At 41.6% G+C, this 12,183-nt stretch overlaps 1 protein-coding gene and 1 pseudogene across 1 annotated transcript; both read right to left on the bottom strand.

Annotated features, from left to right (window-relative positions):
- Positions 1 to 1,939: 1,939 nt before the first annotated feature.
- On the bottom strand, positions 1,940 to 2,857 carry LOC107575096 (putative gustatory receptor clone PTE03). Its single transcript, XM_016261503.1, has one exon. It carries the CDS (start codon positions 2,855 to 2,857, stop codon positions 1,940 to 1,942), a length of 918 nt encoding a protein of 305 aa, XP_016116989.1.
- A 5,480-nt stretch (positions 2,858 to 8,337) lies between these two features.
- LOC107575094 (olfactory receptor 6N2-like) lies at positions 8,338 to 10,709 on the bottom strand (annotated as a pseudogene).
- Positions 10,710 to 12,183: the final 1,474 nt, after the last annotated feature.

The raw sequence follows: 12,183 nt of genomic DNA, 5'->3' as shown, positions 1-12,183 counted from the left end.
TCACATTTTTGTAAATATTTTATTATATCTTTTCATGTGACAACACTGAAGAAATGACACTTTGCTACAATGTAAAGTAGTGAGTGTACAGCTTGTATAACAGTGTAAATTTGCTGTCCCCTCAAAATAACTCAACATACAGCCATTAATGTATAAACTGCTGGCCACAAAAGTGAGTACACCACTAAGTGAAAATGTCCAAATTGGGCCAAATTAGCCATTTTCTCTCCCCGGTGTGGTCTGATGAGACCAAGATAAACTTATTTGGTTCAGATGGTGTCAAGCATGTGTGGCAGCAACCAGGTGAGGAGTACAAAGACAAGTGTGTCTTGCCTACAGTCAAGCATGGTGGTGGGAGTGTCATGGTCTGGGGCTGCATGAGTGCTGCCAATTTATAGAATAGTGCTGAATGCCAACATGTACTGTGACATACTGAAGCAGAGCATGATCCCCTCCCTTCGGAGATTGGGCCGCAGGGCAGTATTCCAACATGATAACGACCCCAAACACACCTCCAAGACGACCACTGCCTTGCTAAAGAAGCTGTGGGTAAAGGTGATGGATTGGCCAAGCATGTCTCCAGACCTAAACTCTATTGAGCATCTGTGGAGGAGCGCAAGGTCTCTTAATATCCACCAGCTCCGTGATGTCTGCATGGAGAAGTGGAAGAGGACTCCAGTGGCAACCTGTAAAGCTCTGGTGAACTCCATGCCCAAGAGATTTAAGGCAGTGCTGGAAAATAATGGTGGCCGCACAAAATATTGACACTTTGGGCCCAATTTGGACATTTTCACTTAGGTGTGTACTCACGTTTGTGGCCCGCGGTTTAGACATTAATGGCTGTTTGTTGAGTTATTTTGAGGGGACATATATATATATATATATATATATATATATATATATATATATATGTGTGTGTGTGTGTATATTGTGCATATATTAATCCATTTATATCCATATATATTATATTGCATACATTAATTTTACAGGCAATGTCCGGTATCTGATATATTTGGGATCTGAGAGGTGACCGAGGGTCTGAACCATGTCATGAATCCAGTAACTGGCTAAATTTGAAATAAAATGTATAGTAAATATATAATTGTGGCAAAGATTTACAGTAAAACACAAAGTCTCAAATTCACAGGTTCATAAAATGTAATGTACATCACGATTACATAATTTATACAATACAATCATACAATCATTGAACTTTGTTAACATTCTGTGCAGAATCTGTTACAGCTGTTTGCAAGCTTTTATAATCCATTGAATTTTTTTGCGAATTTCAGGAAAATTGAAACCATAAACAAGAGGGTTCAGGATGGGTGGTACGATGAGAAAATCTAATGAAAGAATGATTGACAGCCCTATAGGGAGTTCCAAAGTTGCAACCCGACTCAAAGTGACCTCGCAAAAAATAGCTACTGAGAAATTTAAGAGGATCACTATGTGTGGAATACAAGTTTGATATGCTTTTCTCCTGAAATCTAGTGAGCTTTTTCTACAAATGATAAGGATTTTAACATAAGAGTATAATATAAAACTTAAAGGCTACACTGTTATACAAGCTGTACACTCACTACTTTACATTGTAGCAAAGTGTCATTTCTTCAGTGTTGTCACATGAAAAGATATAATAAAATATTTACAAAAATGTGAGGGGTGTACTCACTTCTATGAGATACTATATATATATATATATTAGTGCTGTCAAACGATTAATCGCGACTAATCGAATATAAAATAAGTTTTTGTTTACATAATGTATGTATGTGTTCTGTGTTTATTTATTATATGTATATATAAATACACACACATACAGTATATATTTTGAACAGGTTCATAAAATGTAATGTACATCACGATTACATAATTTATACAATACAATCGTACAATCATTGAACTTTGTTAACATTCTGTGCAACATCTGTTGCAGCTATTTGCAAGCTTTTATAATCCATATAATTTTTTTGCGAATTTTAGGAAAATTCAAACCATAAACAAGAGGGTCCAGGATGGGTGGTACGATGAGAAACTCTAATGAAAGCATGATTGACAGCTCTATAGGGAGTTCCAAAGTTGCAACCCGACTCAAAGTGACCTCGCAAAAAATAGCTACTGAGAAATTTAAGAGGATCACTATGTGTGGAATACAAGTTTGATATGCTTTTCTCCTGAAATCTAGTGAGCTTTTTCTACAAATGATAAGGATTTTAACATAAGAGTATAATATAAAACTTAAAGGCATGATGAGAGTTGTGGTCGCTATGAAAAAGCCAAAAACATTAATAACAATAGTGTTTGCACAAGAAAGCTTGACAATTTCCCAGTTGTGACAGTACACCTTCCACAGTTTGTTACCACACTTCGTGAGTCTGGCATTCAATATACAACCAATACCAACACAAAGCATCGAATAAATGCAGCTTATAGCTATTAAAACAGATAAAATCCTGGGGGTCATTATGTTGTTGTATTGTAATGGTTTACTGATTGCTACATACCTGTCAAATGCCATTAACATTAATATCGTGCTTTCATTTGTTGCATATGAATAAATGACAAAAGCCTGTAAGATACATGCTGCACGGGAGACTGAGTGTGTATCAGACAGCAAGTCTGTCAGTAACCTCGGGAAAAAAGCAGCTGTTCCAAACACAGAGTTGACGGATAAACATGAAATCAGAATGTACATGGGCTGGTGCAATGTCCTTTCCAGAAAAATGGCAAAAATAATAAGGGCATTAAAGAATACAATAGCACAATATAGAATAAATCCCAAACTGAAGAAAGCATATCTTATGTACCCAATATTTTCAAACAACATCAAGTAAAAATATGTTCCATTTTCCATTTTCCATTAAGCAAAGAATGGATTCATTGACCTGAGGATGAGAACAGAAAAAGTTAATGTGATCTTTATGTATCTTACAAATAAACAGTTTTGATGGTTATCCGCTTTAGATAACCACAATGTTTTAAATAATACATCATGTGAATATAAAGTCAGTCAAACAATATGCATGTGATTGCGTTACCAGAAATACCTTCTGTGATATGATCTGAAATTACCATCACTTCATCTTCAAATAATGTGTGAATGTGCAGAGAATTAGTTCTACTTGTGCTGTGGTTTAGAAGAACTAAGAGTCGCCAGTACATGCTGTTTTTTATAGTATAAAACACGTCTCTGGAGACCTCTCTGCTGTGCTTGATTTGCATAAACAGCACAGACTCATAGAATCCTTAAAATGGGTTGTGTGGCACAGTGGGCAAAACTCTTGTAACTCAAAACTTACTGATTAAACTGCAAGCTATTGTTGCAAACAATTAGCTACAAAATACTTTTTTTTACACACTTACAAAATGCATATTTTTAAGCCTGAAAAGACTGTAACACAAAAACTTGTGTTGGTTGAAAATGTGCAGTGTGGTGTGCAAACACAACTAATCAGGTCTGTGAACTTTTGGAAAGACATTTTATTTGAAATGAAGTTTCAACATTATATTTAAAGTGTCTGGGGGATATGGTTCTCTTGGGTAGATTTGCAGACAAGGTTGCACTATTTTTTCTCAGTTGTATTTGTCTTTAAGGTGGCAAAGATCATGTCTTAACACAGCCTTCGCCAGCAGGTGGTGATATTGTTCTGGGTTTAATTTAGCAGTGTGTCGTGGATGCACACCTCCTAATATTATGGTTATGATGTTAAATGATTTGTGCTTGAAATCATGTGGACATTCTCATTGTGATCAGTATTTCCTTGATGTTGTGTCTCGTTGTTACATTAAGACATATAAGTAAGTAGTTCCTTTTCCCAATGATTAATCATGTTGTAATTATAATTATGGTGGCACAATGTACATAATTTGCCTGATTTTGTAGATATGATATTACTAATCTACTGCTTAACAGTTTATTATATTAATAAAATAGTGGTAGTGTTTTTAAACATTATTAAAACACTGATTTATGTCATTCTCTTCTGATAATTTTCTATCATTGTTTATATGATTTTAAGTATTTTCCCTTTCGATACTTCACTCATACTGTGTCTTGCTTAAGACGCATATGCACTCGGATCTGCCGCGGACCGCCTTTCACTGAACAGCCCCGCTCTCACGTTTCTCCTCTCTCAGCAAGCCTCGGAGAGAGAAACAACGAAGCCTGGGAACTAAGCAACCAGGTCTGAGTGATCTCACGCCGACACAGAGCCTGCGTACTCGCTCTCCCCACTGCGCTTCGATCCGTGTCTCACACAAAAGGATTAGTGCCCCTCTTTACATCGAGCGGCTTTATCCTACAAAGTAGATCGTAGCAGATGCTGCTGCTGACAGCTTCAAATTTGTGGTTGTGTCACTCCCCCATTAGTTCGCGGAAGGCGGACCCGCCTCCCCGTGTTCATGTTTCTCTCCTCCCAGCTACCTCGGAGGAAGCAACGACGAACTCGCGGGTTGAACGATCAGACTTGAGCAATCCTCTACACACCTCATTATACGAGCAGCTTAATCCTCCCAGGCAGATCAAAGCGCAAACGCGGGCAGCTTCGCATTTGTGTGCGAGTCGCTAAGCCCCGCATCCCCCACTCTGGTGTTTCTCTCCTCCCAGTTACTCTGAGGCAGAAATGGCAAACTCGCGGGTATGATCGATCAGGCTTGAGTGATTAAAGCCGGCAAGGCCCCGCTTACATCACTCTCCACGCAGCACTTTGACAGGGCAAACTTCCTCTTCCATTACTCGTAAGTGTTCTGCTCCCGTGCGGCCAGTCACCCGAGTTAATTCAACAACTCGTCACACAGGCCGAGGCCTGGCAGGCCATCCCCGGAGTGTCGAGATGGGTTATGGGGATAATAAAGCGAGGATATTCACTCCAATTCGCTCAAAGACCCCCGCGCTTCAGCGGCATGGTCCCCACCTCAGTGCAGAGAAAGGACGCTCACATCCTGCACTCAGAGGTGATGAATTTGCTGGCAAAAGAGCCGTGGAAAAGGTTCCTCCAGCCCAGAGCGAGTCAGGCTTTTACAGCCGTTACTTCCTCGTCCCCAAAAGAGATGGTGGCCTCCGACCCATCATCTATCTCAGACACCTGAATCGCGCCCTCATGAAGAGGTCGTTCAGGATGATTACACTGAAACAGATCCTCGCGCAAATTCGCTCGGGAGACTGGTTCTTTTCTCTGGACCTGAAGGATGCATACTTTCACATCCAGATAGCCCCTCGTCACAGGCCATTCTTGAGATTCACCTTCGAGGGAGTGGCTTATCAATATACGGTCCCTCCCTTCGGGCTGTCCTTTTACAAAGTGCATGGATGTGGCTCTCTCCCCTCTAAGACAGATGGGAATCTGTATTATCAATTACCTCGACGACTGGCTCGTTCTGGCCCAGTTGGAGGCAGAATTAATATCTCACAGAACCCTCCTTCTCAGCCACCTGGAGTGCCTGGGACTCAGGGTCAATTTTGCCAAGAGCTTGTTGCTTCCCAGCCAGCGAATTTCGTTCCTGGGAACAATTTTCGACTCAGCCTAAATGAAAGCTGTAGTCACGCCGGAACAAGCTCTTTCCATATGGAGGCTGGCGACCTCCTTCAAGATCGGTACCGCTCGCCCTCTCAAAGCATTTCAAAGGATGCTGGGCCTCATGGCAGCAGCATCTCCAGTGCTACAGTTGGGTCTGCTGCATATGCGCCCCCTTCAGCGCTGGTTGAATCCACGGGTTCCATCCCATGCATAGCATCACGGACGCCTGCATATCAGGGTGAGTCAGGCCTGTGTGTCGGCCCTGACCCCCGGGAAGAACTCCTGCCGGATGGAACAGGGTGTGGCCATGGGGATGGTTCACAGAAATACAGTTGTCACGACAGACACCTCCAACTCAGGTTGGGGGGCACTGTGCGAGGGCATACCGACATTCGGCCACTGGTCGAAGGCGGAAAAAGGCTTCCAGATCAACTGCTTGGAAATACTAGCAGTATGTCAAGCCTGTCAGTTCTTCCTGCCAGTCCTAGAAGGGCACCATGTGTTAATCATCCTGGGGTGTTACAAAGTATTTGTGAAATCTAGCTAACAAAATATATATTGTGTGTTGGAGTGTTCCAGACGCTACAACTTCTTAGAGTGGGCTCAACCCAACCTGCGCTCGCTGAGGGCAGCGCATATACCAGGCAAATTGAACCGGGGAGCGGACATGTTATCAAGGAGTAATGTCCCCTCAGGGGAGTGGACACTCCATCTGCAGATGGTTCAGAGAATCTGGGAGATCTTCGGCGAGGCCGAGGTGGACCTCTTCGCCTCAGAAGACAACTCTCACTGACCAATCTATTTCTCAAAGACCAGGGACGCGTTGGCCCACGATTGGCCCAACCTCCTTCTCTATACTTTTCCCTGATCGCTCTGATCCCACAGGTAATCAGGCGAGTGAGGGAACAAGAACACAGGGTTCTCCTGGTGGCCCCTCTTTGGATGAACCAGCTGTGGCTATCGGAGCTAACTCAGCTACTGATAGCGGCCCCTTGGCCTGTTCCACTGAGACAGGATCTCCTCTCTCAAGCGAACGAGGCATTATGGCATCCTCGGCCTGACCTATGGGCCCTGCACCCCTGGCCACTCGACGGGAGCCTTCGTGCCTCCCAGAGCAAGTCTTAAACACAATTCCGGAGGCTAGAGCTCCGTCTACGAGACGTCTCTACGCCTTAAAGTGGTCTTTATTCTACGCTTGGTGTCTAAACTGCGGCAAAGACCCACTCACTTCCGAATTGGCAGAGGTGTTGTAATTTCTACAAGAGCTGCTGGATAAGGTACATTCCCCATCCACGCTTAAAGTCTATGTGGCGGCTATAGCGGCCTCTCATGCCCCTACTGAGGGTCAATCGGTGGGCAGAAATAGCGCGGTCATCCGCTTCCTGTGGGGTGCTAGGAGGCTGAATCCGCCTCATCCCTCTACCGTCCCTTCATGGGACCTGCCCACTGTGCTGAGGGCCCTGAAGAGCCCCGCTTTCGAGCCGCAACAGTCTGCCAGCATTAGGTCGCTATCGCTGAAGACTGCTCTGCTTCTAGCACTGGCATCAGTAAAGCGAATAGGGAATCTGCAGGCACTCTATATTAGCCCTGCCTGCTTGGAATTCGGGCCTAACGACTCTAAAGTCGTCCTGAAAACAAGGCACGGTTACGTACCTAAGTGCTCTCCACTCCAGTCAGAGCACAGGTCATTATGCTCTCTGCACTTCCTCCAACTGAAGAAGACAGAGCTATCGCTGCTCTGCCCCGTCAGAGCTTTGAGAATCTATATTGAGCGTTCTGCTCCATATAGGCGATCAAAACAACTCTTTGTCAGCTTCGGTAACCGCACCAAAGGGCTTCTGCACTTGCAGGCCAGGGTCCTTTTCGCTTGAAGTGGCATGCGCTGCATAAACAGATATGGCAGAGAGCCCTTGGCCGTATCACGCCCAAGTTCTCTGGCATTGTTTCACATGTTAACTGTCGACCCTTGGGTGTCGAAGTTACGGGAATACTCTGCAAATGATTAACCAGGCCGGGTGTGACCTAGAAAGCTCAGCCCGTCTTAGCCTTGGGTTATTGTTGACTTCTCTATGAGCATTGGTTGCTTATGGTAGTTTATACCTTTAGTCGTTCCACTACATTAGCACAGCGCATCAAAACTTGCGACATATGTGGCATTGTGCTGTGTGATAAAACTGCACATTTTAGAGTGGCCTTTTATTGTGGCCAGCCTAAGGTACACCTGTGCAACAATCATGCTGTCTAATCAGCATCTTGATATGCCACACCTGTGAGGTGGATGGATTATCTCGGCAAAGGAGAAGTACTCACTAACCCAGATTTAGAGAGATTTGTGAACAATATTTGAGATAAATAGGTCTTTTGTGTACATAGAAAAAGTCTTAGATCTTTGAGTTCAGCTCATGAAAAATGGGGGCAAAAACAAAAGTGTTGTGTTTATAATTTTGTTCAGTGTATATACATACATGTGCTTGTATTTATATATATAGACATAATAAATATACACAGTACACACTCATTTAGTATGTAAACAAAAACTTTTATTTTTGTTTTAGAAGCGATTAATCACGATTAATCGTTTGACACCACTTATATATATATATATATATATACATATATACCATGTCATGAATCCAGTAACAGGCTAAATTAGAAATAAAATGAATAGTAAATATACAATTGTGGCAAAAATTTTAAGTAAAACGCGCAAAGTCTCAAATTCATAGGTTCATAAAATGTGATGTACATCGTGATTACATAATTTATACAATACAGTCATACAATCATTGAACTTTGTAAACATTCTGTGCAGCATCTGTTACAGCTGTTTGCAAGCTTTTATAATCCATAGAATGTTTTTGCGAAATTCAGGAAAATTCAAACCATAAACAAGAGGGTTCAGGATGGGTGGTACAATGAGAAACTCTAATGAAAGTGTAGCGTCTTGACCAATCAGACACACCATTTTTCATTAGATTTAACAAATCAGTTATTCATTAAATTAGCAAATAGTCACAGACCCCTCACCCAATAAACATACTGGGTGCCAGGATGTCTGTGAACGACAATAGGCCTCTGATTCCATGGAAACCAATGCTGATATCACTGGTTTTATTGCCCAAAGGAATATGGATAGAGAAACTCACTACATTTTTCATAGGAAAGACACAATGCACAGTAAAAATGGACTCTTCTCTAATTAATTCATAGGAAAACCTTTCTTTGAATGAACACACATATCCTTCAGGTCATTGTGTATGTTGTTACTGTCCTTGTACATTGTCTTTTATATTGTATACTGTTTTATACAGGCTTATGATGGAACCACTCGTTCCTGTCATCTTACCTATATGTAATCCTGCCATGTTTAGTATCTATGAATTCGTTTTCTGATGATCTAAACGAGAGTGCATATTACATGCTGATACCTATGCAACATATTAGTGTTCTAAGAATCTTTACTAGATTGTGCATCAACACTCAAGCGAATTACATTTGCAAATTACCATGCCCTCACACAAAGGGACGTAAAACCCTCCAGTAATTGCAACCTCCCGCTTGGGATTTCAGTCTGTCTCATTGGACAAGCCCATCTTGAGAGGCGTGAATCTTCTCAGACCTTAAAGGCCTCACATCAGTGACCCGCCTGCAGTCTGTGGTTCTGTTAGATTCTGAGAAGATGTGAGCTACAACGCTCCTAAGGACACCCTACGTTTGCGCCAGGCCTCGGGCCTTGACATTTCATTCACAAAGATCATCTGACTCAAACTGGTTCTTTTCCATCAACCAACTTCAGCAAAGATCAACTTGAGCCTTCAGATTGCATCGGGACTCTATGTCAGACAGACAAGACGTGCAAGTATCAAACTTAGTCTTATTAATTGATACATTAAGTATCATTTGCACCTTTTGTTTGAGCTAAGAATCTGATGTTTCCTTCAGGCTGTAGATCTGCTGAATATCCAATGGTCCCATAGCTTCATGCTTTATTTCTCTTCTCTTTACTGCCTAAGCGTTAATCCTGTTCCTATACAACTGTATGCGTGAGTGTGTGTGTGTGTGTGTGTGTGTGTGTATGTGTAGGTGTATGTTAGACTAGTTTAAGTGTTTATGTAGTTAATAAAGTCTTACTTGTATCACACCTGAGGTTGTTTATTGTTTGCTCATAATCGTAGTCCCTAATCATGCAGATTTCTGCTACATACTAGTACATGAGTAGTATTGTACAGTAAGAAAGTTATTTCCCTTAACCAGGAAATTAACGTTTTTAGAATTGACACACAGTTGACCCTGAGAGGTCAAGTAAATACTTACTGCATATCTAAATATTTATAATTAATTATAACTAGTTATGATTAATTATTCATATTTCCCCTTTGAGCTGATTCGCTACAAAAGAATGATTGACAGCCCTATAGGGAGTTCCAAAGTTGCAACCCGACTCAAAGTGACCTCGCAAAAAAGAGCTACTGAGAAATTTAAGAGGATCACTATTTGTGGAATACAAGTTTGATATGCTTTTGTCCTGAATTCTAGTGAGCTTTTTCTACAAATGATAAGGATTTTAATATAAGAGTATAATATAAAACTTAAAGGCATGATAACAGTTGTGGTCAATATGAACAAGCCAAAAACAGTGTTTGCACAAGAAAGCGTGACAATTTCCCAGTTGTGACAGTACACCTTCCACAGTTTGTTACCACACATCGTGAGATTGGCATTTAATATACCAGCAATAGCAATACAAAGCATCGGATAAATCCAGTTTATAGCTATTAAAACAGATAAAATCCTGGGGGTCATTATGTCGTTGTATTATAATGGTTTACTGATTGCTACATACCTGTCAAATGCCATTAACATTAATATTGTGTTTTCATTTGATGCATATGAATAAATGACAAAAGCCTGTAAGATACATGCTTCACGGGAGACCGAGTGTGTATCAGATAACAAGTCTGTCAGTAACCTCGGGAAAAAAGCAGCTGTTCCAAACACAAAGTTGACGGATAAACATGAAATCAGAATGTACATGGGCTGGTGCAATGCCCTTTCCAAAAAAATTGCAAAAATAATAAGGGCATTAAAGAATACAACAGCACAATATAGAATAGATCCCAAACCGAATAAAGCATACCTTATGTACCCAATATTTTCAAACATCAAGTAAAAATACGTTCCATTTTCCATTAAGCAAAGAATGGATTCATTGACCTGAGGATGAGAACAGAAAAAGTTAATGTGAATGAATGAATGAATGAGCCCTTTATTGTTTGCTCTCTCGGGGGAGTAGTTGTCCCAACAGCGGCCTTGGCAGAGGCCAGTGCTGGTTGAGGGGAGCCAAAAGCAGATAAGATAAGGATTTTGTTTAGTCTTGGGGCAAGTAGCCGCATTCCAGTTTACACGACTACTCTCTTTGTCCATTCTGGTCTCCGAATCGATCCAATTGCCTTTGCAAAGCAGTGAGCTTCTCTGGTCTCACAACCACCAAAGACTGTGGGCCCAGCTCGTCCTCCTCCTCCTGTGAGAGCTCTCCGGCTGCTGCCACAATGCCAGGGCCCAAACCCTCCATCTGCTGTAGGTGAACCAAAAACAACTGATAGCAGCTCTCAGTGATATGTGTCGGGTCCCCACAATAATAGCAGCAATGTTCATAAATGTTTACAGACCAAGCGGGAACCCAGTGTGCCTGTAGTTTTCTCTATTTCAGTTTTATCACATGATAGAAAGTCTAAGGCCTTCTCAAGCCGTACGGCTGTCTCATCTAATAACAAAACTACAAAAGAAATTATAACTGTGTAAGGTCTCTGTCTTATGAAACAGACCCCCATAAGCTGTGGATTTACCACGTGAATCATGAAACAGAAATATTACAGAAGGACCTAAAGATCTCCCCCCTATCAGCCATCATGAGGTTGAAACTAATCCAATCAGGAGATAACACAGATATCTTTTGTATCAGGACTGAAAAGTTATTTCACGACATATAGATACCTCGTGATCACTAATGTATGGAACCAGTGTAGGCACAGGAAGTAAATTAACTGACGCCCTCAGGCCTGCAAACACGGGATCTATGCGTGACTATCACATGACGTTTGACCATCTGCTTCCTGCCCTTTCTGAAACCCTTACAAACTTATCTTACAACAAAAGAAACAGAACCTTGCATGACGATTTTAAAAGACAATCGTTTAAAACTCATAAGTAGTGAAAATGTATCCACTGTATGTGTTATGCCGTATACATATATCTGATGTGTTTATTGGAATCTATGATATTTTAATATTTGCCTTATAACTCTTTTTAGCAGACAAAGCATGTAATATGTGTGTAAGATATGTGAAGCTTAGTATCGGGTGAAAGCTTGTTTTATTCACAGAACATTGGTGTGAGTGAAAAATTGATATTCGGCATCATTTTCCGGTGATGATATTTTTATAAGAAGTTCTTCAAACTTGCAGAAATACTCCCCACAAACAGCATGTGACTTTTGCATGAAAAAGGAACCACACAGGGCGTGGCTAAGCCCTGCAACAGCGTCCGATTGGAAGATCGCATCGTGGGGCGGACCAAAGGTCAGCCTGCTTAAAATGGACACCAGGCTCTCAAGCTCGCTGGCTCGCTCTCTCACTCAAAAGAACTTTGGCTTTCACCTTGGTGA

Source organism: Sinocyclocheilus grahami, unplaced genomic scaffold, assembly GCF_001515645.1.
Source record: "Sinocyclocheilus grahami isolate Dianchi unplaced genomic scaffold, SAMN03320097.WGS_v1.1 scaffold2461.1, whole genome shotgun sequence".
NCBI classification, from domain to species: domain Eukaryota; kingdom Metazoa; phylum Chordata; class Actinopteri; order Cypriniformes; family Cyprinidae; genus Sinocyclocheilus; species Sinocyclocheilus grahami.
The sequence above is the reverse complement of the archived record's forward strand: the minus strand, read 5'-3'. Positions and strand labels throughout refer to the sequence as shown.

Excerpts from the sequence above, each read along its gene's own strand:
- LOC107575096 (XM_016261503.1), bottom strand. The coding sequence starts at position 2,857 with ATGGAAAATGGAACATATTTTTACTTGATGTTGTTTGAAAATATTGGG.